Source organism: Nerophis ophidion, linkage group LG06 (assembly GCF_033978795.1).
Source record: "Nerophis ophidion isolate RoL-2023_Sa linkage group LG06, RoL_Noph_v1.0, whole genome shotgun sequence".
NCBI classification, from domain to species: domain Eukaryota; kingdom Metazoa; phylum Chordata; class Actinopteri; order Syngnathiformes; family Syngnathidae; genus Nerophis; species Nerophis ophidion.
In genome coordinates this window covers 5,091,600-5,117,008 of record NC_084616.1, presented here as the reverse complement: position 1 = coordinate 5,117,008, position 25,409 = coordinate 5,091,600, and the positions used below count along the sequence as shown (strand labels likewise).

Sequence of the window (25,409 nt, the reverse complement as noted above, 5' to 3'; positions counted from 1 at the left end):
TTGTCTTCATTATAACACTTATATAAGACATTTAAAGTCATTTTGATAGTAGGCTAATATAGCTAATTTAGACAATTACATCATGTGTTGTCTTGATTATAACACTTATATAAGACTTTTAAAGTCATTTTGATAGTAGGCTAATACAAACACATGATGTGTTGCATTCATTATAACACATATATAAGACATTTAAAGTCATTTTGATAATAGGCTAATATAGCTAATATAGACACTTACATCATGTGTTGTCTTCATTATAACACTTATATAAGACTTTTAAAGTAATTTTGATAGTAGGCAAATATAGCTAATATAGACACTTACATCATGTGTTGCCTACATTATAACACTTATATAAGACTTTTACAGTCATTTAGATAGTAGGCTAATTTAGCTAATATAGACACTTACATCATGTGTTGTCTTCATTATAACACTTATATAAGACTTTTACAGTCATTTAGATAGTAGGCTAATTTAGCTAATATAGACACTTACATCATGTGTTGCCTTCATTATAAAACTTTAATAGGGCTTTTAAAGTCATTTTGATAGTAGGCTAATACAAACAAATGATGTGTTGCATTCATTATAACACATATATAAGACTTTTAAAGTAATTTTGATAGTAGGCTAATATAGCTAATATAGACACTTCCATCAAGTGTTGCCCTCATTACAACACTTATATAGGACTTTTAAAGTCATTTTGATAGTAGGCTAATATAGACACTTACATCATGTGTTGCCTTCATTATAACACTTATATAAGACTTTTAAAGTCATTTTGATAGTAGGCTATTATAGCTAATATAGACACTTACATGATGTGTTGCCTTCATTATAACACGTATATAAGACTTTTAAAGTCATTTTGATAGTAGGCTAATATAGACACTTACAACATGTGTTGCCTTCATTATAACACTTGTATAAGACTTTTAAAGTAATTTTGATAGTAGGCTAATATAGCTAATATAGACACTTTCATCATGTGTTGTCTTCATTATAACACTTATATAAGACTTTTAAAGTCATTTTGATAGTAGGCTAATATAGCTAATATAGACACTTTCCTCATGTGTTGTCTTCATTATAACACTTATATAAGACTTTTAAAGTCATTTTGATAGTAGGCTAATATAGCTAATATAGACACTTACATCATGTGTTGTTTTCATTATAACACTTATATAAGACTTTTAAAGTCATTTACATAGTAGGTTATTTGAGCTAATACAGACACATACATTATGTGTTGCCTTCATTATAACACTTGTATAAGACTTTTAAAGTCATTTTGATAGTAGGCTAATATAGCTAATATAGACACTTACGTCATGTGTTGTCTTCATTATAACACTTGTATAAGACTTTTAAAGTCATTTTGATAGTAGGCTAATATAGCTAATATAGACACTTACGTCATGTGTTGTCTTCATTATAACACTTGTATAAGACTTTTAAAGTCATTTTGATAGTAGGCTAATATAGACACTTACATCATGTGTTGCCTTCATTATAACACTTATATAAGACCTTTAAAGTAATTTTGATAGTAGGCTAATATAGACACTTACATCATGTGTTGCCTTCATTATAACACGTATACAAGACTTTTAAAGTCATTTTGATAGTAGGCTAATATAGCTAATATAGACACTTACATTATGTGTTGCCTTCATTATAACACTTGTATAAGACTTTTAAAGTCATTTTGATAGTAGGCTAATATAGCTAATATAGACACTTACGTCATGTGTTGTCTTCATTATAACACTTGTATAAGACTTTTAAAGTCATTTTGATAGTAGGCTAATATAGCTAATATAGACACTTACGTCATGTGTTGTCTTCATTATAACACTTGTATAAGACCTTTAAAGTAATTTTGATAGTAGGCTAATATAGACACTTACATCATGTGTTGCCTTCATTATAACACGTATACAAGACTTTTAAAGTCATTTTGATAGTAGGCTAATATAGCTAATATAGACACTTACATCATGTGTTGTTTTCATTATAACACTTATATAAGACTTTTAAAGTCATTTACATAGTAGGTTATTTGAGCTAATATAGACACTTACATTATGTGTTGCCTTCATTACAACAGTTGTATAAGACTTTTAAAGTAATTTTGATAGTAGGCTAATATAGCTAATATAAACACTTACATCACGTGTTGCCTTGATTATAACACTTTTTATAGGGCTTTTAAAGTCATCTTGATAGTAGGCTAATATAAACACATGATGTGTTGTCTTCATTATAACACTTATATAAGACATTTAAAGTCATTTTGATAGTAGGCTAATATAGCTAATTTAGACAATTACATCATGTGTTGTCTTGATTATAACACTTATATAAGACTTTTAAAGTCATTTTGATAGTAGGCTAATACAAACACATGATGTGTTGCATTCATTATAACACATATATAAGACATTTAAAGTCATTTTGATAGTAGGCTAATATAGCTAATATAGACACTTACATCATGTGTTGCCTTCATTATAACACTTATATAAGACTTTTAAAGTAATTTTGATAGTAGGCAAATATAGCTAATATAGACACTTACATCATGTGTTGCCTACATTATAACACTTATATAAGACTTTTACAGTCATTTAGATAGTAGGCTAATTTAGCTAATATAGACACTTACATCATGTGTTGTCTTCATTATAACACTTATATAAGACTTTTACAGTCATTTAGATAGTAGGCTAATTTAGCTAATATAGACACTTACATCATGTGTTGCCTTCATTATAAAACTTTAATAGGGCTTTTAAAGTCATTTTGATAGTAGGCTAATACAAACAAATGATGTGTTGCATTCATTATAACACATATATAAGACTTTTAAAGTAATTTTGATAGTAGGCTAATATAGCTAATATAGACACTTCCATCAAGTGTTGCCCTCATTACAACACTTATATAGGACTTTTAAAGTCATTTTGATAGTAGGCTAATATAGACACTTACATCATGTGTTGCCTTCATTATAACACTTATATAAGACTTTTAAAGTCATTTTGATAGTAGGCTATTATAGCTAATATAGACACTTACATGATGTGTTGCCTTCATTATAACACGTATATAAGACTTTTAAAGTCATTTTGATAGTAGGCTAATATAGACACTTACAACATGTGTTGCCTTCATTATAACACTTGTATAAGACTTTTAAAGTAATTTTGATAGTAGGCTAATATAGCTAATATAGACACTTTCATCATGTGTTGTCTTCATTATAACACTTATATAAGACTTTTAAAGTCATTTTGATAGTAGGCTAATATAGCTAATATAGACACTTTCCTCATGTGTTGTCTTCATTATAACACTTATATAAGACTTTTAAAGTCATTTTGATAGTAGGCTAATATAGCTAATATAGACACTTACATCGTGTGTTGCCTTCATTTTAACACATGTATAAGACTTTTATAGTCATTTTGATAGTAGGCTAATATAGACACTTACATCATGTGTTGTCTTCATTATAACACTTATATAAGACTTTTAAAGCAATTTTGATAGTAGGCTAATATAAACACTTACATGATGTGTTGCCTTCATTATAACACATGTATAAGACTTTTATAGTCATTTTGATAGTAGGCTAATATAGACACTTACATCATGTGTTGCCTTCATTATAACACTTATATAAGACTTTTAAAGTCATTTTGATAGTAGGCTAATATAGCTAATATAGACACTTTCAACAGTCTGCTGTAGTTCTTACTTGCACTACAGCATTTCACCTGCTTCAGTCCACAGCCTCATGAGGAAGCGTGAAGCAGGCAGCAGCCGCCACAACAAACCCTCACAAAACTCTCTGATCACAGAAGCTTTCCGGTTTGATCCGCCGCTCCCTTCCGCGGGACAGCAGAGATAGGGAAGGCGGCAGATACCAGGGAGGTGTGGCCCAGCTGGGTGTGAGACGAAGAAGCGGCTGATTGGCACTCGCCACGTGACGTCCCCTCCACACACCAGCCCGAAGACGCCACGCTGCCAACATAACGCTGAGTGTGGATGGAGCTTTGCAGGCACATCATGGGCTTTCTCAACCGCAGCTTCCGTGAGGTTTAACAGCCAAATACTTCTCTCGAGAATGATTGGACGACATAATTGCATTAATGTCATTTCAAACACCCGTCCTGTGTTATTTGAAGATTAAGTCCCAAATGATAGGACTGAGCACAAGTACAAAACCAATCCGTCAGCTCATTGTCCAGCGCTGCTCTTAAGGTGTCGAGAAGTCAGGTCTACAAAACCTACTCCCTCACGGCTTACATAGCTAGCATTGGTATTAGCTGCGACAGGGGAACAAATGCTTATCATTTAAATGTTTACCTATGTGCACCGGAGCCGAACAGCAGGACAGGTGTAACAACTACATTTAAGGATGTCAATAAGTTTTACATATTGTGTTGATATTGGTAAACTGTCAAGAGCACTTACCAATAATTAATTGAAAACTGTATAGTTACTGTAATATATGTGATCGGTATCGGCATTCCTCACCTGTGTATCTGTATCGGCAGTATGAAACTGATCGGAACATTACAACGTGAATGTCAGGTGAAAACCAAAATGACAACACTTAAGTAAACACACACAAGTCAACTATCTTTAAGTTAAGCATGTTTTTTTTTTTTTTACAAAACAAGTGCCGCAAAGCATGCAGGGAAACCGGAAGTGTTTCCGGTTCCCAGTAAGCCCCATTTCTGTGATGCATCCTCCTGGAACCCCGTATGCCCCTGGTCAAGAGCTAACTATAGAGCTAAAAGCCTGCGCTGTCATGCTCTTTAAGCACTAGCTAACATGTTGTCGGCTCATTGTCCAGCGTTGCTCTTAAGGTGTCGAGAAGTGAGGTCTACAAAACCTACTCCCTCACGGCTTAGCTAGCTAGCATTGGTATTAGCTGCGACAGGGGAACAAATGCTTATCATTTAAATGTTTACCTATGTGCACCGGAGCCGAACAGCAGGACAGGAGTAACAACTACATTTAAGGATGTCAATGAGTTTTACAAATTGTGTTGATACTGGTAAACTGTCAAGAGCACTTGCCAATAATTAATTGAAAAATGTATATTTACTGTAATACATGTGATCGGTATCGGCAATCCTCACTTGTGTATCTGTATCAGCAGTATGGAACTGATCGAAACATTACAACGTGAATGTCAGGTGAAAACCAAAATGACAACACTTAAGTAAACACACACAAGTCAACTATCTTTAACTTAAGCAGGTTTTTTTTTTTTTTTACAAAACAAGTGCCGCAAAGCATGCTGGGAAACCGGAAGTGTTTCCGGTTCCCAGTAAGCCCCATTTCTGTGATGCATCCTCCTGGAACCCCGTAAGCCCCTGGTCAAGAGCTAACCAACGAGCTAAAAGCCTGCGCTGTCATGCTCTTTAAGCGCTGGCTAACATGTTGTCGGCCCATTGTCCAGCGCTGCTCTTAAGGTGTCGAGAAGTGAGGTCTACAAAACCTACTCCCTCACGGCTAAGCTAGCAAGCATTGGTACCAGCTGTGGAACAGCGACACGGGAACAAATGCTTATTATTTAAATGTTTACCTATGTGCACCGGAGCCGAACAGCAGGACAGGTGTAACAACTACATTTAAGGATGTCAATGAGTTTTACATATTGTGTTGATACTGGTAAACTATCAAGAGCACTTGCCAATAATTAATTGAAAACTGTATAGTTACTGTAATATATGTGATCGGTATCGGCATTCCTCACAAGTGTATCTGTATCAGCAGTATGAAACTAATCGGAACATCACAACGTGAATGTCAGGTGAAAACTAAAATGACAACACTTAAGTTACACACACAAGTCAACTATCTTTACCTTAAGCATGTTTTTTCTACGAAACAAGTGCCGCAAAGCATGCTGGGAAACCGGAAGCATCAGTAAGCCACATTTCTCCTGGAACCCTGTATTCCCCGGCCAAGAGCTAACCAACGAGCTAAAAGCCTGCGCTGTCATGCTCATTGCGTTCAAAGCTCTGGCTAACAATCCGTCAGCTCATTGTCCAGCGTGGCTCTTAAGGTGTCGAGGAGTGAGGTCTACAAAAACCTACTCCCTCACGTCTTAGATAGCTAGCATTGGTATTAGCTGCGACACCGGAACAAATGCTTATTATTTAAATGTTTACCTATGTGCACCGGAGCCGAACAGCAGGACAGGTGTAACAACTACATTCTTCAACAGCAGCATGTTAAAAAAATAAATACAAATAAATAAATACATATAAAATTTAAATAAATAAATAACTGAAGCATGTTTTTTTTTTTTACAAAAACAAGTGTCGCAAAGCATGCTGGGAAACCGGAAGTGTAGCCAGTTCCCAGTAAGCCCCATTTCTGCGATGCATCCTCCTGGAAACCAGTATGCCCCTGGTCAAGAGCTAACCAATGAGCTAAAAGCCTGCGCTGTCATGCTCATCGCATCCGTTGCGCTCAAAGCGCTAGCCAACAATCAATCAGCTCATTGTCCAGCGTGGCTCTTAAGGTGTCGAGGAGTGAGGTCCACAAAACCTACTCCTTCACGTCTTAGATAGCTAGCATTGGTATTAGCTGCGACACCGGAACAAATGCTTATTATTTAAATGTTTACCTATGTGCACCGGAGCCGAACAGCAGGACAGGTGTAACAACTACATTCTTCAACAGCAGCATGTTAAAAAAATAAATAAAAATAAATAAATATATATAAAATTTAAATAAATAAATAACTGAAGCATGTTTTTTTTTTACAAAAACAAGTGTCGCAAAGCATGCTGGGAAACCGGAAGTGTTGCCAGTTCCCAGTAAGCCCCATTTCTGTGATGCATCAGTATGCCCCTGGTCAAGAGCTAACCAACGAGCTAAAAGCCTGCGCTGTCATGCTCATCGCATCCGTTGCGCTCAAAGCGCTAGCTAACAATCAATCAGCTCATTGTCCGGCGTGGCTCTTAAGGTGTCGAGGAGTGAGGTCTACATAAACCTACTCCCTCGCGGCTTAGCTAGCTAGCTAGCTAGCATTGGTTCCAGCGACACGGGAACAAGTGGCTTACCTTTTTCATGCGTCCGCCGCGAGTGCCCATGAACGCCACCGTGTGTCCCCGGTAGTCGTAGGCCGCCACGGAGGTCATGCCGTCCTCCTTGTCCACGTACAGCGGGACGCCCTCGATGGTGGTGGTGCCCCCCAGAGGCTGGTTGAAGTCGTGGCCGCAGAAATTATCGTCAATCCGCAGCGGCTGGGCGGAACAAAGAGAGAGAGAATCAATCAACCATTCAATGTTCAGTGAAGTGAAGTGAATTATATTTATATAGCGCTTTTCTCTAGTGACTCAAAGCACTTTTACATAGCGAAACCCAATATCTACATTTAAAGCAGTGTGGGTGGCACTGGGAGCAGGTGGGTAAAGTGCCTTGCCCAAGGACACAACGGCAGTGACTGGGATGGCGGAAGCCGGGATCGAACCTGGAACCCTCAAGTTGCTGGTACGGCCATTTTACCAACCCGAGCTATACCGCCCCGGGTTTACTTATATAACCCTAAATCCGGAGAGTCTCAAAGGGCTGAGAAGGCATCGTAACGAAGCCACGAACGACTCCATTATCGCTTTCTAACTGGTTAAAAATGACATGAATTCCTAAAGATGCAGGAGACCCTCGGGTCTCGCCGGCACTTAGGGGGCGGTGGACGGAAGTGGAGAGCGAAGGCAACACATGGAAGATTTAGTGAGTTTGGAAACTAATTGGCATGGTCGGTGAAAGTGATTGTCGTAGGTCCGGAGATGTTGGGGGATTAGATCGGAATCAACATGTTTCTGTCCGGTTTCCTTCCTCAACTGGATCAGTGATTGGGTAGGTCAGTAGCTAGGTCTTTATTGTCATTGCACAAGTACAACAAAACTTTGTTTTCAGCACAAACTCGTTCGAGATTAGACAAACAGTATACAGGGTTACAGAACGGGAAGGCTCTGTAAAAGATCGAAAAAAGGTAAAACACTAAGGAAGGATGAGTACAAAAAAAATACAATCTAGAATGGGCTCGTAAAAACTTCCATAGCAAAGCACATATTCATATTACAACGTACATCTTGAGATATCTAGCAACTGAGGGGAGGGGGGGGCCATGGTGGCTGGCTGCAGCTTTTCAGGCGCTGCCCATCCGTCCATCAACCCTATGGGTTTTGCGTCAAGGACGTTGGATGGGGGGTGGCGTATATTTTAGTGGATGCATGTGTGTGTGCAAGTCTGCAGTGTGAAGTGAAGTGAATTATATTTATATAGCGCTTTTTCTCAAGTGACTCAAAGTGCTTTACATAGTGAAAGCCAATATCTAAGTTACATTCAAACCAGTGTGGGTGGCACTGGGAGCAGGTGGGTAAAGGGTCTTGCCCAAGGACACAACGGCAGTGACTAGGTTGGCAGAAGCGGGAATCGAACCTGCAATCCTCAAGTTGCTGGCACGGCCACTCTACCAACCGAGCTAAACCGTGTGTCTCTGCTCCGCGGCCTTGATGTCGCGCCGCCAATAAGTCCAAAGTCAACAAGAACAGGGGAGACAAGAAGGTAGTTTGTTGTGTCTTCGCTGCACTGTCCTTCGGGAGAGTCTCCAAGCCAGGGAAACAATCCAAGTTACCGTATTTCCTTGAATTGCCGCCGGGTATATAGTATGCGCCTGCCTAGAATTACTGCCGGGTCTTTTGATTGATTGATACTTTTATTAGTAGATTGCACAGTACAGTACATATTCCGTACAATTGACCACTAAATGGTAACACCCCAATAAGTTTTTCAACTTGTTTAAGTCGGGGTCCACGTTAATCAATTCATGGTCAAACTTGTTTCGCAAAATAATTAGCGCATGCTTAGCATTACCGTCGGCTCAGGACTAACGCCGGGTCAAACTCGTTTCGCAAAATATTATTTTTATTAGCGCACGCCTAGAATATCCACCGGGTCAAACTCGTCACGTCACAACTGACATCATTTTCCAAATGGAGGAGGCTGATTTCAATCATTTGAAATCGTGTAAAAGGATGAAGATTAAGAGCTATTCAGTAGGATTTAAGGTCCAAGCTATTGAATATGCTAAAAAGAACAGTAAGCAGCTATGTCTTATTAATATACCGTAGCTGCGTGTGTCAAATACGAGTCATTAAATGACTCCCGCCTCCTGGTGGTAGAGGGCGCTAGTGATCCTTCTTGCGACTACTCGGCTGCAGAAGAAGTGACAACAAGCAGCAAGGGTTTATTTTTTCCTCTCGCTTGCACTTTTAACATGGAGGATTACAAAATAAAACAGTTTTCTAAACTGGACTTTCAATCAAAGCAGGAGGTAATAAAGGAAGATCTCCATCGAGACAGAGAGACTTTTAAAACTGAAGAAAGATAAGGAAGACTTCTATAAAGAAGTTATCGATGCTTTTGATCAGAAGGAGCTGCGCATGGACTTCATTTATAAGTAAAGGTAAGACCATAATAACGTTTTTTTATTAAATGTTCTTTTCATGATGGTATCCTTACATCACACTCAAATTTATAAGCGCAGGCCTAGTGAGAAGTGGTTTTAAAATAATTAGCGCCCCGGGCGGTAATTCGAGGAAATACGGTATATGGTTGAATATTTTGGGGGTGAACTCAGTGGAGGATTGATTTCCAACTTCCACACATCAATGACAGGAAAAACCATGGTGGTCCGAAGGCACATTTTGACACGTCCCCCTAATTAGGACATGCATCACATCTAGAATTAGGTTGGGAGGAAAAAAAAAAAAGGACATTAACGCGAGACCCCCCCGTGTCTGAAAGTGATGCAGCAGGTCGTCCGCTGTGAGTCGCTAATGACGGCAGGAATGTCGCGTCGACACGGCCGGCAGATGTCAGGTCCATGTGAGGCCACATTTGTCTGCGGACACGTTCATGTCCCACGCACCGCCCCCCCCCAATCCGAGCTGTTGACTCTGTGGTAATGATGCAAGTCCGTCCAAACACAACAAACCATTAGCATCCTCAGCATGGGGAGATGGCCGTCTCACTCTGCAGGGCGACCGACAGGCAGAATGACTCCACTTTGTTCAACATAAGCAAGTGTTGTGTCGGCATCTTGTAACGCACTCCAGAGCAGGGGGGTCCAGGTACAACTTTCATCCGGCCCGCGGGATGAGTGGCTAAGTGTAAAAATGAGCAGAAATTTTTAAACGAAATCCATCAATGTTTATTTATATTAAATTACAAGTGTCTCAAAGGGCTGCAAAAGCCGCGACGATTACTATTATAATGATAATAGTTATTATCAATTGTGCTGAAGTTGTACTTTTCTATCTGTGCAAAGGGACAACTTGCAATCTTGAAATGCGAGTCGTCTCTTATCAGTGTTTATGTCCAGAAAATCCAGTACCGTGACACGGACAATCCAATCCGATCCAATCCACTTTATTTATATAGCACATTTAAACAACAAGAACGTTTCCAAAGTGCTACACAGCCATGTTAAAAACAATATTTAAAAAAAAACAATATTATGCTCCACCAATGACTGAATAAAAACAAAAAACAACAACAACAAAAAATAAATAAATATAAAACCAATATAAAAACAATATAACAAAGCAGAGACAAGGCGATATCACGGGTGTCAGCACATTTGCATTTCTGATTGTGCTGAAGTTGTACTTTTCTATTTGTGCAAAGGGACAACTTGCAATCTTGAAATGCGAGTCGTCTCTTATCAGTGTTTATGTCCAGAAACTCCAGTACCGTGACGCGGACAATCCAATCCGATCCAATCCACTTTATTTATATAGCACATTTAAACAACAAGAACGTTTCCAAAGTGCTACACAGCCATGTTAAAAACAATATTTAAAAAAAAACAATATTATGCTCCACCAATGACTGAATAAAAACCAAAAACAACAACAACAAAAATAAATAAATATAAAACCAATATAAAAACAATATAAAGCAGAGACAAGGCGATATCACGAGTGTCAGCACATTTGCATTTCTGATTGTGCTGAAGTTGTACTTTTCTATCTGTGCAAAGGGACAACTTGCAATCTTGAAATGCGAGTCGTCTCTTATCAGTGTTTATGTCCAGAAACTCCAGTACCGTGACACGGACAATCCAATCCGATCCAATCCACTTTATTTATATAGCACCTTTAAACAACAAGAACGTTTCCAAAGTGCTGCACAGCCATGTTAAAAACAATATTAAAATAAACAATATTATGCTCCACCAATGACTGAATAAAAACAAAAAACAACAAAAATAAATAAATACAAAACCAATATAAAAAACAATATAACAAAGCAGAGACAAGGCGATATCACGAGTGTCAGCACATTTGCATTTCTGATTGTGCTGAAGTTGTACTTTTCTATTTGTGCAAAGGGACAACTTGCAATCTTGAATCGCGAGTCGTCTCTTATCAGTGTTTATGTCCAGAAAATCCAGTACCGTGACGTGAACAATCCAATCCGATCCAATCCACTTTATTTATATAGCACATTTAAACAACAACAACGTTTCCAAAGTGCTGCACAGCCATGTTAAAAACAATATTAAAAAAAAACAATATTATGCTCCACCAATGACTGAATAAAAACAAAAAACAACAGCAAAAAATAAATAAATATAAAACCAATATAAAAAACAATATAACAAAGCAGAGACAAGGTGATATCACGAGTGTCAGCACATTTGCATTTCTGATTGTGCGGAAGTTGTACTTTTCTATTTGTGCAAAGGGACAACTTGCAATCTTGAAATGCGAGTCGTCTCTTATCAGTGTTTATGTCCAGAAACTCCAGTAAAGTGACGCGGACAATCCAATCCGATCCAATCCACTTTATTTATATAGCACATTTAAACAACAAGAACGTTTCCAAAGTGCTACACAGCCATGTTAAAAACAATATTAAAAAAAAACAATATTATGCTCCACCAATGACTGAATAAAAACAAAAAACAACAGCAAAAAATAAATAAATATAAAACCAATATAAAAAACAATATAACAAAGCAGAGACAAGCCGATATCACGAGTGTCAGCATATTTGCATTTCTGATTGTGCTGAAGTTGTACTTTTCTATTTGTGCAAAGGGACAACTTGCAATCTTGAAATGCGAGTCGTCTCTTATCAGTGTTTATGTCCGGAAAATCCAGTACCGTGACACGGACAATCCAATCCGATCCAATCCACTTTATTTATATAGCACATATAAACAACAGGAACGTTTCCAAAGTGCTGCCCAGCCATGTTAAAAACAATATTAAAAAAAAACAATATTATGCTCTCCAATGACTGAATAAAAACAAAAAACAACAACAACAAAAATAAATAAATATAAAACCAATATAAAAAACAATATAACAAAGCAGAGACAAAGCGATATCACGAGTGTCAGCACATTTGCATTTCTGATTGTGCTGAAGTTGTACTTTTCTATTTGTGCAAAGGGACAACTTGCAATCTTGAAATGCGAGTCGTCTCTTATCAGTGTTTATGTCCAGAAACTCCAGTACCGTGACACGGACAATCCAATCCGATCCAATCTACTTTATTTATATAGCACATTTAAACAACAAGAACGTTTCCAAAGTGCTGCACAGCCATGTTAAAAACAATATTAAAAAAAAACAATATTATGCTCCACCAATGACCGAATAAAAACAAAAAACAACAACAACAAAAATAAAAAAATATAAAACCAATATAAAAAACAATATAACAAAGCAGAGACAAGGCGATATCACGGGTGTCAGCACATTTGCATTTCTGATTGTGCTGAAGTTGTACTTTTCTATTTGTGCAAAGGGACAACTTGCAATCTTGAAATGCCAGTCGTCTCTTATCAGTGTTTATGTCCAGAAACTCCAGTACCGTGACACGGACAATCCAATCCGATCCAATCCACTTTATTTATATAGCACATTTAAACAACAAGAACGTTTCCAAAGTGCTGCACAGCCATGTTAAAAACAATATTAAAATAAACAATATTGTGCTCCACCAATGACTGAATAAAAACAAAAAACAACAACAACAAAAATAAATAAATATAAAACCAATATAAAAAAAACAATATAACAAAGCAGAGACAAGGCGATATCACGAGTGTCAGCACATTTGCATTTCTGATTGTGCTGAAGTTGTACTTTTCTATTTGTGCAAAGGGACAACTTGCAATCTTGAAATGCGAGTCGTCTCTTATCAGTGTTTATGTCCAGAAACTCCAGTACCGTGACACGGACAATCCAATCCACTTTATTTATATAGCACATTTAAACAACAAGAACGTTTCCAAAGTGCTACACAGCCATGTTAAAAACAATATTAAAAAAAACAACATTATGCTCCACCAATGACTGAATAAAAACAAAAAACAACAGCAAAAAATAAATACATATAAAACCAATATAAAAAACAATATAACAAAGCAGAGACAAGGCGATATCACAAGTGTCAGCACATTTGCATTTCTGATTGTGCTGAAGTTGTACTTTTCTATTTGTGCGAAGGGACAACTTGCAATCTTGAAATGCGAGTCGTCTCTTATCAGTGTTTATGTCCAGAAACTCCAGTACCGTGACACGGACAATCCAATCTGATCCACTTTATTTATGTAGCACATTTAAACAACAAGAACGTTTCCAAAGTGCTGCACAGCCATGTTAAAAACAATATTAAAAAAAAACAATATTATGCTCCACCAATGACCGAATAAAAACAAAAAACAACAGCAAAAAATAAATAAATATAAAACCAATATAAAAAACAATATAACAAAGCAGAGACAAGGCGATATCACGAGTGTCAGCACATTTGCATTTCTGATTGTGCTGAAGTTGTACTTTTCTATCTGTGCAAAGGGACAACTTGCAATCTTGAAATGCCAGTCGTCTCTTATCAGTGTTTATGTCCAGAAACTCCAGTAAAGTGACGCGGACAATCCAATCCGATCCAATCCACTTTATTTATATAGCACATTTAAACAACAAGAACGTTTCCAAAGTGCTGCACAGCCATGTTAAAAACAATATTAAAAAAAAACTATATTATGCTCCACCAATGACTGAATAAAAACAAAAAACAACAGCAAAAAATAAATAAATATAAAACCAATACAAAAAATAATATAACAAAGCAGAGACAAGGCGATATCACCAGTGTCAGCACATTTGCATTTCTGATTGTGCTGAAGTTGTACTTTTCTATTTGTGCAAAGGGACAACTTGCAATCTTGAAATGCCAGTCGTCTCTTATCAGTGTTTATGTCCAGAAACTCTAGTACCGTGACGCGGACAATCCAATCCGATCCAATCCACTTTATTTATATAGCACATTTAAACAACAAGAACGTTTCCAAAGTGCTACACAGCCATGTTAAAAACAATATTAAAAAAAACAATATTATGCTCCACCAATGACCGAATAAAAACATAAAACAACAACAACGAAAATAAATAAATATAAAACCAATATAAAGACAATATAAAGCAGAGACAAGGCGATATCACGAGTGTCAGCACATTTGCATTTCTGATAAATGACGTAAATTATATAGCGCTGTTTCTCTAGTGACTCCAAGCACTTTCCATAGTGAAACCCAATATGTAAGTGTGGAAAGGCGGAGCCGACGGGCTGAAAGATCGACCGACCGACACTGCGAGCGACTTTATTGAAATAATAAAGAGTCAAACCGTGCAACCCACACGATGGCGGCACTAAGTTCCATTTAAAGCAGTGTGAGTGGCACTGGGAGCAGGTGGGTAAAGTGTCTTGCCCAAGGACACAACGGCAGTGACTAGGAGGGTGGAAGCGGGGATTGAACCCGGAACCCTCAAGTTGCTGACACGGCCACTCAACCCACCGAGCTACACCGCCCCAAGCGAGCTATACTGTTAGACACAATGTCTACCTGAGGCTGCTGAAATGACCCCCCTTCCTTCAGAACCAGCCTCAGTGATGTAAATAAATAGAGGAGCACGTGGGACTGGACCTCAGAGCGTGGTGGGAGACTGCAACTGAGTTTGCAGCCCCAAACGTCTCTCCTCATTGAGCCAAATTGAACTATGTGCCTACCATGAATTGATTAACGTGGACCCCGACTTAAACATGTTAGTGGTCAATTGTACAGAGTATGTATCTACTAATAAAAGTATCAATCAATCAATCAATGATTCCTTGCTTCTTGTCAGTTTAATAGATGTCATCAGTGTTTGAACCTGACACACCTGCCTTGACTCACATATGAACTTAAACTGCCATCCCATTCCTAACCCCCAGGGTTCAATAAGATGTGGCTCCACTTTTTGCAGCTATTACAGCTTCAAGTCCTCTGGGAAGGCTGTCCACAAGGTTGCGGAATGTGTTTATAGCAATTTCCCGCCATTCTTCAAAAAGCCCATTGGTAAAGTCACACACTGATGTTGGTGGAAAAGGCCCGGCTCTCAGTCATCCCAAAAGGTGTTCTATCGGGTTCAGGTCAGGACTCTGTGCAGGCCAGTCAAGTTCATTCACACCAGACTCTGTTATCCATGTCTTTATGGACCTTGGTTTGTGCAGTGATGCACAGTCATGTTGGAAGAGGAAGGGGCCCGCTACAAACTGTTCGACAAAGTTTGGAGCATGGAATGGTCCAAAATGTTTTTGGTATCCTGGAGCATTCAAACTTCCACATCATATTGAACCCTATGGGTTAGGAATGGGATGGCACTTCAAGTTCATATGTGAGTCAAGGCAGGTGGACAAACACTTTTGTTAATATAATATATATATATATATATATATATATATATATACACAGCATATTAAGGTTGTACGGTATACCGGTATTAGTATAGTACCGCGATATTAATGAATCATATTCGGTACTACACCGCCTCTAAAAAGTATATCGTCACGATGGCTTTAAAACATGGCTAGCTAGCTAGCGGCTAATGTCTGACAGCAGTCAGCAGTGATTTATAATCACTACTCCTTGTCTCCATGGAGACAAAATCAAGTATGAAGTATGAAAGGGTATATTGAATTGTATCCATAATTGACAATTTCAAGAAAAATTGCCCTCATATCCGATCACAGAACACACCAGTCACATGTGAATGAAGGGCATACTTAGTCAACAGCCATACATGTCACACTGAGGGTGGCCGTATGGACAACGCCAACACTGTCATAAACGTGTGCCATATTGTGCAACTATGCTAAACAACAATGATACTGTAACTACTTGGTATCGGATTGATACCCACATTTTTGGTATCATCCAAAACTTATGTAAAGTATCAAAGAAGAGAAGAATAAAGGATTATTACATTTTAAGAAAAGTGTAGATAGAACATGTTAAAACAGCCAATAAGCAGATATTAACAGTAAATGAACAGGTAGATTAATAATCATTTTTTACAGTTTGTCCCTTATAATGTTGACAAAATAATAGAATAGAAAATGACACAATATGTTACTGCGTCCATCCATCCATCCATTTTCTACCGCTTATTCCCTCGGCCGACTAATTAGGAGTATTTGTTGGTTTACTTACTACTAAAAGACAAGTTGTCTGGTATGTTCACTATTTTATTTAAGGACTAAATTGCAATAATAAACGTATGTTTCATGTAAGGTAAGATTTTTTTGTTCAAATAAAGACAAAAAATTACATTTTTTATGGTCCCCTTTATTTAGAAAAGTACCGAAATATATTTTGGTACCGGTACCAAAATATTGGTATCGGGACAACACTACAGTATACATATATACATACATAAACATCCATCCCATCCATCCATTTTTCTACCGCTTATTCCCTTTCGGGGTCGCGGGGGGCGCTGGCGCCTATCTCAGCTACAATCGGGCGGAAGGCAGGGTACACCCTGGACAAGTGGCCACCTCATCGCAGGGCCAACACAGATACATAAACATATATATGCCAAAAGAAACATGATTGATATACTACTTAATTTAATAAAATTAAATGAAATTCAATCACAATTATCAAAATGAACCCCCTAAAGCCCACTTATCTTCTATAAAAGTTTGTATTTATTTTATTTCTGCTTGTATTTGTTTTATTTGTGTTTTATGGTTGTATGTTTTTCCTTCTGTGATACGGATCCCCCTGGATCTGAAATAAAATGACTATTATTTTTTTTTACTTGGTCCCTCAGGCGATAAACTCAAACTGGTGTTAAGCCGAATACTGGATGCATGTGAGCACTCTGCATGTAATCATTGATGTATTTATTAATGTATCACTATATTATCATATTATTTTATTATTGTTATTAATTGTAATTATATATTTTTTACTTATTTACCTCCTTTTTAAAAAAAAATACAATCAAGACTTTAAAAGGTAAATTACTGTTTCTTATATATATATATATATATATATATATATATATATATATATATACTGTATATATATATATATATATATATATATATATATATATATATATATATATATATATAACTTCACCCTCACCTATGGACCCACTCCAGGAAACCAACCAAAAAAGAGCAGAAAACGAAACAACATCATCTGGTACAATCCGCCATTCAGCAAAAACGTCTCAACCAACATCGGCCGCAAGTTCCTCACTCTGATCGACAAACACTTCCCCAAAGGCAACACCCTAAGAAAAATATTCAACAACAACAACATTAAATTGAGCTACAGCTGTATGAATAACATACAACAAATCATTTCAAACCACAACAAAGCAATTGCAAAAGGACTGCCCACCCCCAGACTAAACGACTCTGAAACCAATAAGGAATGTAACTGTCGCAAGAAACCTGATTGCCCTCTCAACGGAGGGTGCTTACAGACATCAGTCGTTTACCAAGCAAAGGTAACACACAAGGACATTAACACATCCGACACGTACGTAGGATTAACCGAAGGAGCGTTCAAAACAAGATGGAATAATCACAAGGCCTCCTTTAGAAACCAGACTTTGCGGAAGTCTACAGAACTCAGCAAACACATTTGGAACATCACAGACAATAATGTTGAATATTCAATAACATGGCAAATTCTTGCATCCAGCACACCTTACAACAGTGGTAATAAAAGATGCAACCTATGCTTAAAAGAGAAACTGTTTATTATATATCATCCAGACCTGTCATCCCTCAACAAGCGCAGTGAAATCATTTCAACATGCCGCCACAGACGGAAACACCTCCTAGGTAACACATGAGCCAATCACCACACCCTACGCCTGCCTGTACCCACCCACTCTGTGCCCTATACAAACCATTGTATGTGAATGCTTCCATTAAAATCTCCTGATGATTGAGAGAACCCCTCATGAAACAGTTCTGTAGAGACGAAGTAGTCTTGTGATTTTTTCCCACACCTACATATATATATATACAAAAATATATATCCCCAGGTTGATTGGCAACACTAAATTGGCCCTAGTGTGTGAATGTGAGTGTGAATGTGGTCTGTCTATCTTTGTTGGCCCTGCGATGAGGTGGCGACTTGTCCAGGGTGTACACCGCCTTCCGCCCGATTGTAGCTGAGATAGGCGCCAGCGCCCCCCGCGACCCCAAAAGGGAATAAGCGGTAGTAAATGGATGGATGGATGGAAAAATATATATGTACATATATCTAAACATTGTACCGGTATGCTGTTTTTATGTACGAATTACACAACGTGCCAAATTCACTGGTTTTGGACTAAAGTAGTAGTATTTTTTTATTATTTACATACATACATACATACATAAGTACGTACATACACACATACATTTGACAAAAAAAAATATACATATATATATATATATATATATATATATATATATATATATATATATATATAAAGTGTGCAACTTCAAAAATATCCAAAATTCCCCTGGATGAACTTCCCATGGAAAGTTTCTGGAAGTCTTTGTCAAGACAAGGGTTTTTTCGCAACTTACTGGGGGGTTTTGTTCTCCCGGGATGCAAACAGACTACTCTGGACCAGGCGTGAAGGTAGGAACATATTCAATTATCTGACTCAAAAGTGAAAACAAAAAGGCCGCACAAGGCGAAGGCTAAACTTCACCCAGGCGACAAAAACTAACTCTTAGCCAGAAACCATGGACATGAAATTTTTGGAAAGAATAAACAAAACTTACTGGGCAAGGCATGAGACGAACAATACAGAGCATGAATCCATGGCTTGAATTTAGCAACAGTAACTAAGCATGAAAGGGAAATGGCGCAAACAGGCTTAAATAAAAGTGTCTGATTAGAGCAGGTGTGTGATCCCAACACATGAGGCAGGTGAAACTAAAACAAGGGAGCACAAAAACAGGAACTAACGGAGTCCAAAACTAACTAAACAAAACACGATCTAGACCACAGATCATGCTTCTTTGCAACTTCCACGGGAGAACAAAGAATTTTGTTTTTATGTGTTCAGCTTTTGTTTCTTAAACAGTTCCCCAAACAATTTCTGTTTATTTCCTCCCCCGCTCCCCTTTTGCTGCTTCATTTTACGGTCCACCATTTACTTTGAGCTTGGTCAGGAGTAAAATGTTGAGTGAAAGCGGATGAAGGGGAAAAAAAAACGATATTAAGGTACCGTGCTTGCACCTGGTGGGATATAAAAGTGAGGGTAGGTTGCTGGTGTTGGGATTATATTGGGGGTCTAAAAGTCCAAAAAAGATGGGGAACAGCATGCAAGTACCGTCTTGTAAAAAGTATCAAGTAGGGGAATTTTTCAGAATGGCTTGGAAGACATGTTGGACATACAATGAGTTGGGAAATTGTGTTAGATGTAAATATAAACAGAATACAATGATTTGCAAATCCTTTCCAACCCATATTCAGTTGAATATGCTACAAAGACAACATATTTGATGTTCAAACTCAATGTACCATATGTCCCGGCAAGAAATCTGCCTTCAAAAGACTCCGGCTTATTAGTGATTCCTAGAGCCCCAAAAAACGTCTGCGGGCTATAGAGCGTTTTCCGTCCGGGCTCCAGTACTCTGGAATGCCCTCCCGGTAACAGTTCGAGATGCTACCTCAGTAGAAGCATTTAAGTCTCACCTTAAAACTCGTCTGTATACTCTAGCCTTTAAATAGACCTCCTTTTTAGACCAGTTGATCTGCCGCTTCTTTTCTTTTTTCTCCTATGTACCCCCCTCCCTTGTGGAGGGGGTCCGGTCCGATGACCATGGATGAAGTACTGGCTGTCCAGAGTCGAGACCCAGGATGGACCGCTCGCCTGTGTATCGGTTGGGGACATTTCTACGCTGCTGATCCGCCTCCGCTTGAGATGGTTTCCTGTGAAACGGGACTCTCGCTTTGAACTGAACTCTCGCGGCTGTGTTGGAGCCACTATGGATTGAACTTTCACAGTATCATGTTAGACCCGCTCGACATCCATTGCTTGCGGTCCCCTAGAGGGGTGGCGGGGGGGGGGGGGGGGTATTTGCCCACATCTGAGGTCCTCTCCAAGGTTTCTCATAGTCAGCATTGTCACTGGCGTCCCACTGGATGTGAATTCTCCCTGCCCACTGGGTGTGAGTTTTCCTTGCCCTTTTGTGGGTTCTTCCGAGGATGTCGTAGTCGTAATGATTTGTGCAGTCCTTTGAGACATTTGTGATTTGGGGCTATATAAATAAACATTGATTGATTGATTGATAAACATTTTTTTTCCCATATAATCATTAACTTTAGAATTTGATGCCAGCAACACATGACAAAGAAGTTGGGAAAGGTGGCAATAAATACTGATGAAGTTGAGGAATGCTCATCAAACACTTATTTGGAACATCCCACAGGTGTGCAGGCTAATTGGGAACAGGTGGGTGCCATGATTGGCTATAAAAACAGCTTCCCAAAAAATGCTCAGTCTTTCACAAGAAAGGATGGGGCGAGGTACACCCCTTTGTCCACAACTGCGTGAGCAAATAGTCAAACAGTTTAAGAACAACCTTTCTCAAAGTGACATTGCAAGAAATTTAGGGATTTCAACATCTACGCTCCATAATATCATCAAAAGGTTCAGAGAATCTGGAGAAATCACTCCACGTAAGCGGCATGGCCGGAAACCTACATTTAATGACCGTGACCTTCCATCCCTCAGACGGCACTGTATCAAAAGCCGACATCAATCTCTAAAGGATATCACCACATGGGCTCAGGAACACTTCAGAAAACCACTGTCTCTAAATACAGTTTGTCGCTACATCTGTAAGTGCAAGTTGAAGCTTTACTATGCAAAGCGAAAGCCATTTATCAACAACATCCAGAAACGCCGCCGGCTTTTCTGGGCCCGAGATCATCTAAGATGGACTGATGCAAAGTGGAAAAGTGTTCTGTGGTCTGACGAGTCCACATTTAAATTTTTTGGGGGAAATATTCGACATGGTGTCATCCGGACCAAAGGGGAAGTGAACCATCCAGACTGTTCTCATCGCAAAGTTGAAAAGCCAGCATGTGTGATGGTATGGGGGTGCATTAGTGCCCAAGGCATGGGTAACTTACACATCTGTGAAGGCACCATTAATGCTGAAAGTTACATACAGGTTTTGGAACAACATATGTTGCCATCTAAGCGCCGTCTTTTTCATGGACGCCCCTGCTTATTTCAGCAAGACAATGCCAAGCCACATTCAGCACGTGTTACAACAGCGTGGCTTCGTTAAAAAAAGAATGCCGGTACTTTCCTGGCCCGCCTGCAGTCCAGACCTGTCTCTCATCGAAAATGTGTGGCACATTATATCTAAATTCAGGCCTGTGCTTATAAATTTGAGTGTGATGTAAGGATACCATCATGAAAAGCACATTTAATTGAAAAAAAAACGTTATTATGGTCTTACTTTTACTTATAAATGAAGTCCATGCGCAGCTCCTTCTGATCAAAAAAATCGATAACTTCTTTATAGAAGTCTTCCTTATCTTTCTTCAGATAATTATTTTGCGAAACGAGTTTAACCCGGCAGTAATTCTAGGCAGGCGGCCATTATATACCCTGCGGCAATTCAAGGAAATACGGTAGTAGTATCGCCTAGATACACTCCTGTACTTGGTATCATTACAGTGGATGTCAGGTGTAGATCCACCCATGGCGCTGGTTTACATTGTGACGCTAATGAAGCATGTTTAGCTACTCCTAGTCCTGCAAGGGATGATACTTGTAAGAAACTTTGTCGCCATGGAGGCGAGGATTAGTGATTTAGAAGTAGCTGCAACACTGCGGATGGACATTAGCCGCTAACTGGCTAGCCATGTCTTAAAGCACCTCTTCCTGAGGGTGTTTCAGTCTTATAACTTCACTTTTATCTTGACATTTTAGGCCAAAATGCGTCCGTTCTCCCTTTTCTGTCTACTCACTGTGTCTGCTCGTAAGTATTCTGTGTGTGTGCGCTGCCAAACGTGCTCCTCTGTTCGTAAAAGCAGCATTGACACAACTTTTTGATTGATTGATTGAAACTTGCATTAGTCGGGGTCCACGTTCATCAATTCATGGTAGACGAGACGCAGACGAGCTGTCATGCTGTTAAAAAAAAAAAGGGGAGGTGGGGACCGGTGCCTTTTAGAGGCGGTATAGTACCGAATATGATTAATTAGTATTGTGGTACTATACTAGTACGGGTATACCGTAAAACTCTACTTTAGAGTAGTCAGTGTACAGCTTGTCAGGCATGTCATGTCTTCATTATAACACTTATATAAGACTTTTAAAGACATTTTGATAGTAGGCTAATATAGCTAATATAGACACTTACATCATGTGTTGTCTTTATTATAACACTTATATCAGACTTTTAAGGTGATTTTGATAGTAGGCTAATATAGCTAATATAGACACTTACATCATGTGTTGGCTTCATTATAACACTTATATAAGACTTTTAAAGTCATTTTGATAGTAGGCTAATATAGCTAATATAGACACTTACATCATGTGTTGCCTTCATTATAACACTTATATAAGACTTTTACAGTCATTTTGATAGTAGGCTAATATAGCTAATATAGACACTTACGTCATGTGTTGCCTTCATTATAACACTTATATAAGACTTTTACAGTCATTTTGATAGTAGGCTAATATAGCTAATATAGACACTTACATCATGTGTTGTCTTCATTATAACACTTATATGAGACTTTTAAAGTCATTTTGATAGTAGGCTAATATAGCTAATATAGACACTTACGTAATGTGTTGTCTTCATTATAACACTTATTTAAGACTTTTGAAGTCATTTTGATAGTAAGCTAATATAGACACTTACATCATATGTTGCCTTCATTACAACACTTATCTGAGACTTTTAAAGTCATGTTGATAGTAGGCTAATATAGCTAATACAGACACTTACGTAATGTGTTGTCTTCATTATAACACTTATTTAATACTTTTAAAGTCACTTTGATAGTAGGCTACTATAGCTAATACAGACACATACATCATGTGTTGTCTTCATTATAACACTTATATGAGACTTTTAAAGTCATTTTGATAGTAGGCTAATATAGCTAATAGAGACACTTACATCATGTGTTGTCTTCACTATAACACTTATATAAGACTTTTAAAGTCATTTTGATAGTAGGCTACTATAAATAATATAGACACATCATGTGTTGTCTTCATTATAACACTTATATAAGACTTTTAAAGTCATTTTGATAGTAGGCTAATATAGCTAATATAGACACTTACATCATGTGTTGCCTTCATTATAACACTTATAAAGGACTTTTAAAGTCATTTTGATAGTAGGCTAATATAGCTAATATAGACACTTACACACGATTTTACATCCTTAGTTTTTTGTATTTTTGGTCCAATATGACTCTTTCAGCGTTTTCCTGTTTTAAGATCTTGTTCATCGATAACAAAAGTCCTCCAATGATCTGGCAGGCTGGACAGAGTTGAGATCAACAACCATCTGCTGCAGGACCTTGTTCTTCTCCTCGCCGATTATCCCCTCGCCGTGTAGAACTCTGGCAGCCCGCTCGGGTTGATCGTTAAGCCCCGGAAAGAATTGGGCATGGAACAAGAAAAAAAAACTAAAAACAAACGCCTCCCCGATGCTGTGAGATGATGGATAAGAATCTTTCAGCACTCGGACATTAAACAGACTCCGCACGCTGCCAGCTTCTTCATACTTCATGCTCTATGTCACGTCCTGCTGTGCGAACACAGCCCGCCCATTGTTGCACTTCCACCACAGACAGGCGTCATGACACTGAAGCGTCGCCAGAAAAACAACAACATCCCGTCTTACAAACGGGGGTCCATGTCAGCGTTGAATCCAGAAACAAACTGTGAGAAAAGATGCCTGGACTCACGAAATTCAGCGCCTCTCCAGAAAACCTCCCGGGACAAATGTTCTTCCGAAAATCTTCATAAATTCAGGCGGAGCTGGAGGCCACGCCCCTTCCACTCTCCATGCGGACCCGAGTGATGTATCGACAGCCTGTTTTCACGTCCGCTTTCCCACAATATAAACAACGTGTCTGCCCAATGACGTTATAACTGTAGAACGATCTTGGTTTCCTATGTGGGTTTATTGTTAGGCAGTTTCATTAATGTCCTCCCAGCGCGGTAACAACATACAACAACAGCAGTCAAGTTTTCGTCTGCCGTAAACAGCAATGTTGTGACACTCTTAAACAGGACAATATTGCCATCCACTGGACATGCATATGTGACATTAACATCTACGGTTTTTAGAGAGTATGGTGCTCAACTGGGCACACAACAAGGAGACGAAGCAGAAGAACTAGGAAAAAACAGCATGTTCAAGTTAGAAAAATAGTGACGGACAATAGAACAAGGATGGACAATTCAACCCTTAACTCAACAATGAGTAGATGAGTGTTATGTGTGTGTATATGTGTAAATAAATGCACACTGAAATTCAAGTATTTCTCTTGGTTTTATATATATATATATAGAAGTGAATGAAGTGAATTATATTTATATAGCGCTTTTTCTCTAATGATTCAAAGCGCTTTACATAGTGAAACCCAATATCTAATTTTTACATTTAAACCAGTGTGGGTGGCACTGGGAGCAGGTGGGTCAAGTGTCTTGCCCAAGGACACAACGGCAGTGACTAGGATGGCGGAAGCGGGGATCGAACCTGCAACCCTCAAGTTGCTGGCACGGCCGCTCTACCAACCGAGCTATACCGCCCCATATATATATATATATATATATATATATATATATATATATATATATATATATATATATATATATATATATATACACATATATATATATATATGTGTGTGGAGAGGCACAGCCGACGGGTCAACAGCGGGGCAGGGCACGCTGCACCCCTGCCCAAGATGGCGGCAAGGAGGCGGAGAATGC

At 38.5% G+C, this 25,409-nt stretch overlaps 1 protein-coding gene across 1 annotated transcript in view; it reads right to left on the bottom strand.

Moving 5' to 3' along the window:
- The window catches only part of LOC133553997 (plexin-A1-like), a 648,088-nt gene that overhangs the window by 496,789 nt on the left and 125,890 nt on the right, over nt 1-25,409 (bottom strand). The window contains exon 7 of the mRNA XM_061902321.1: nt 7,107-7,300. Coding sequence (XP_061758305.1) covers nt 7,107-7,300 — 194 coding nt within the window. The remainder of the gene's footprint in view (nt 1-7,106; nt 7,301-25,409) is intronic.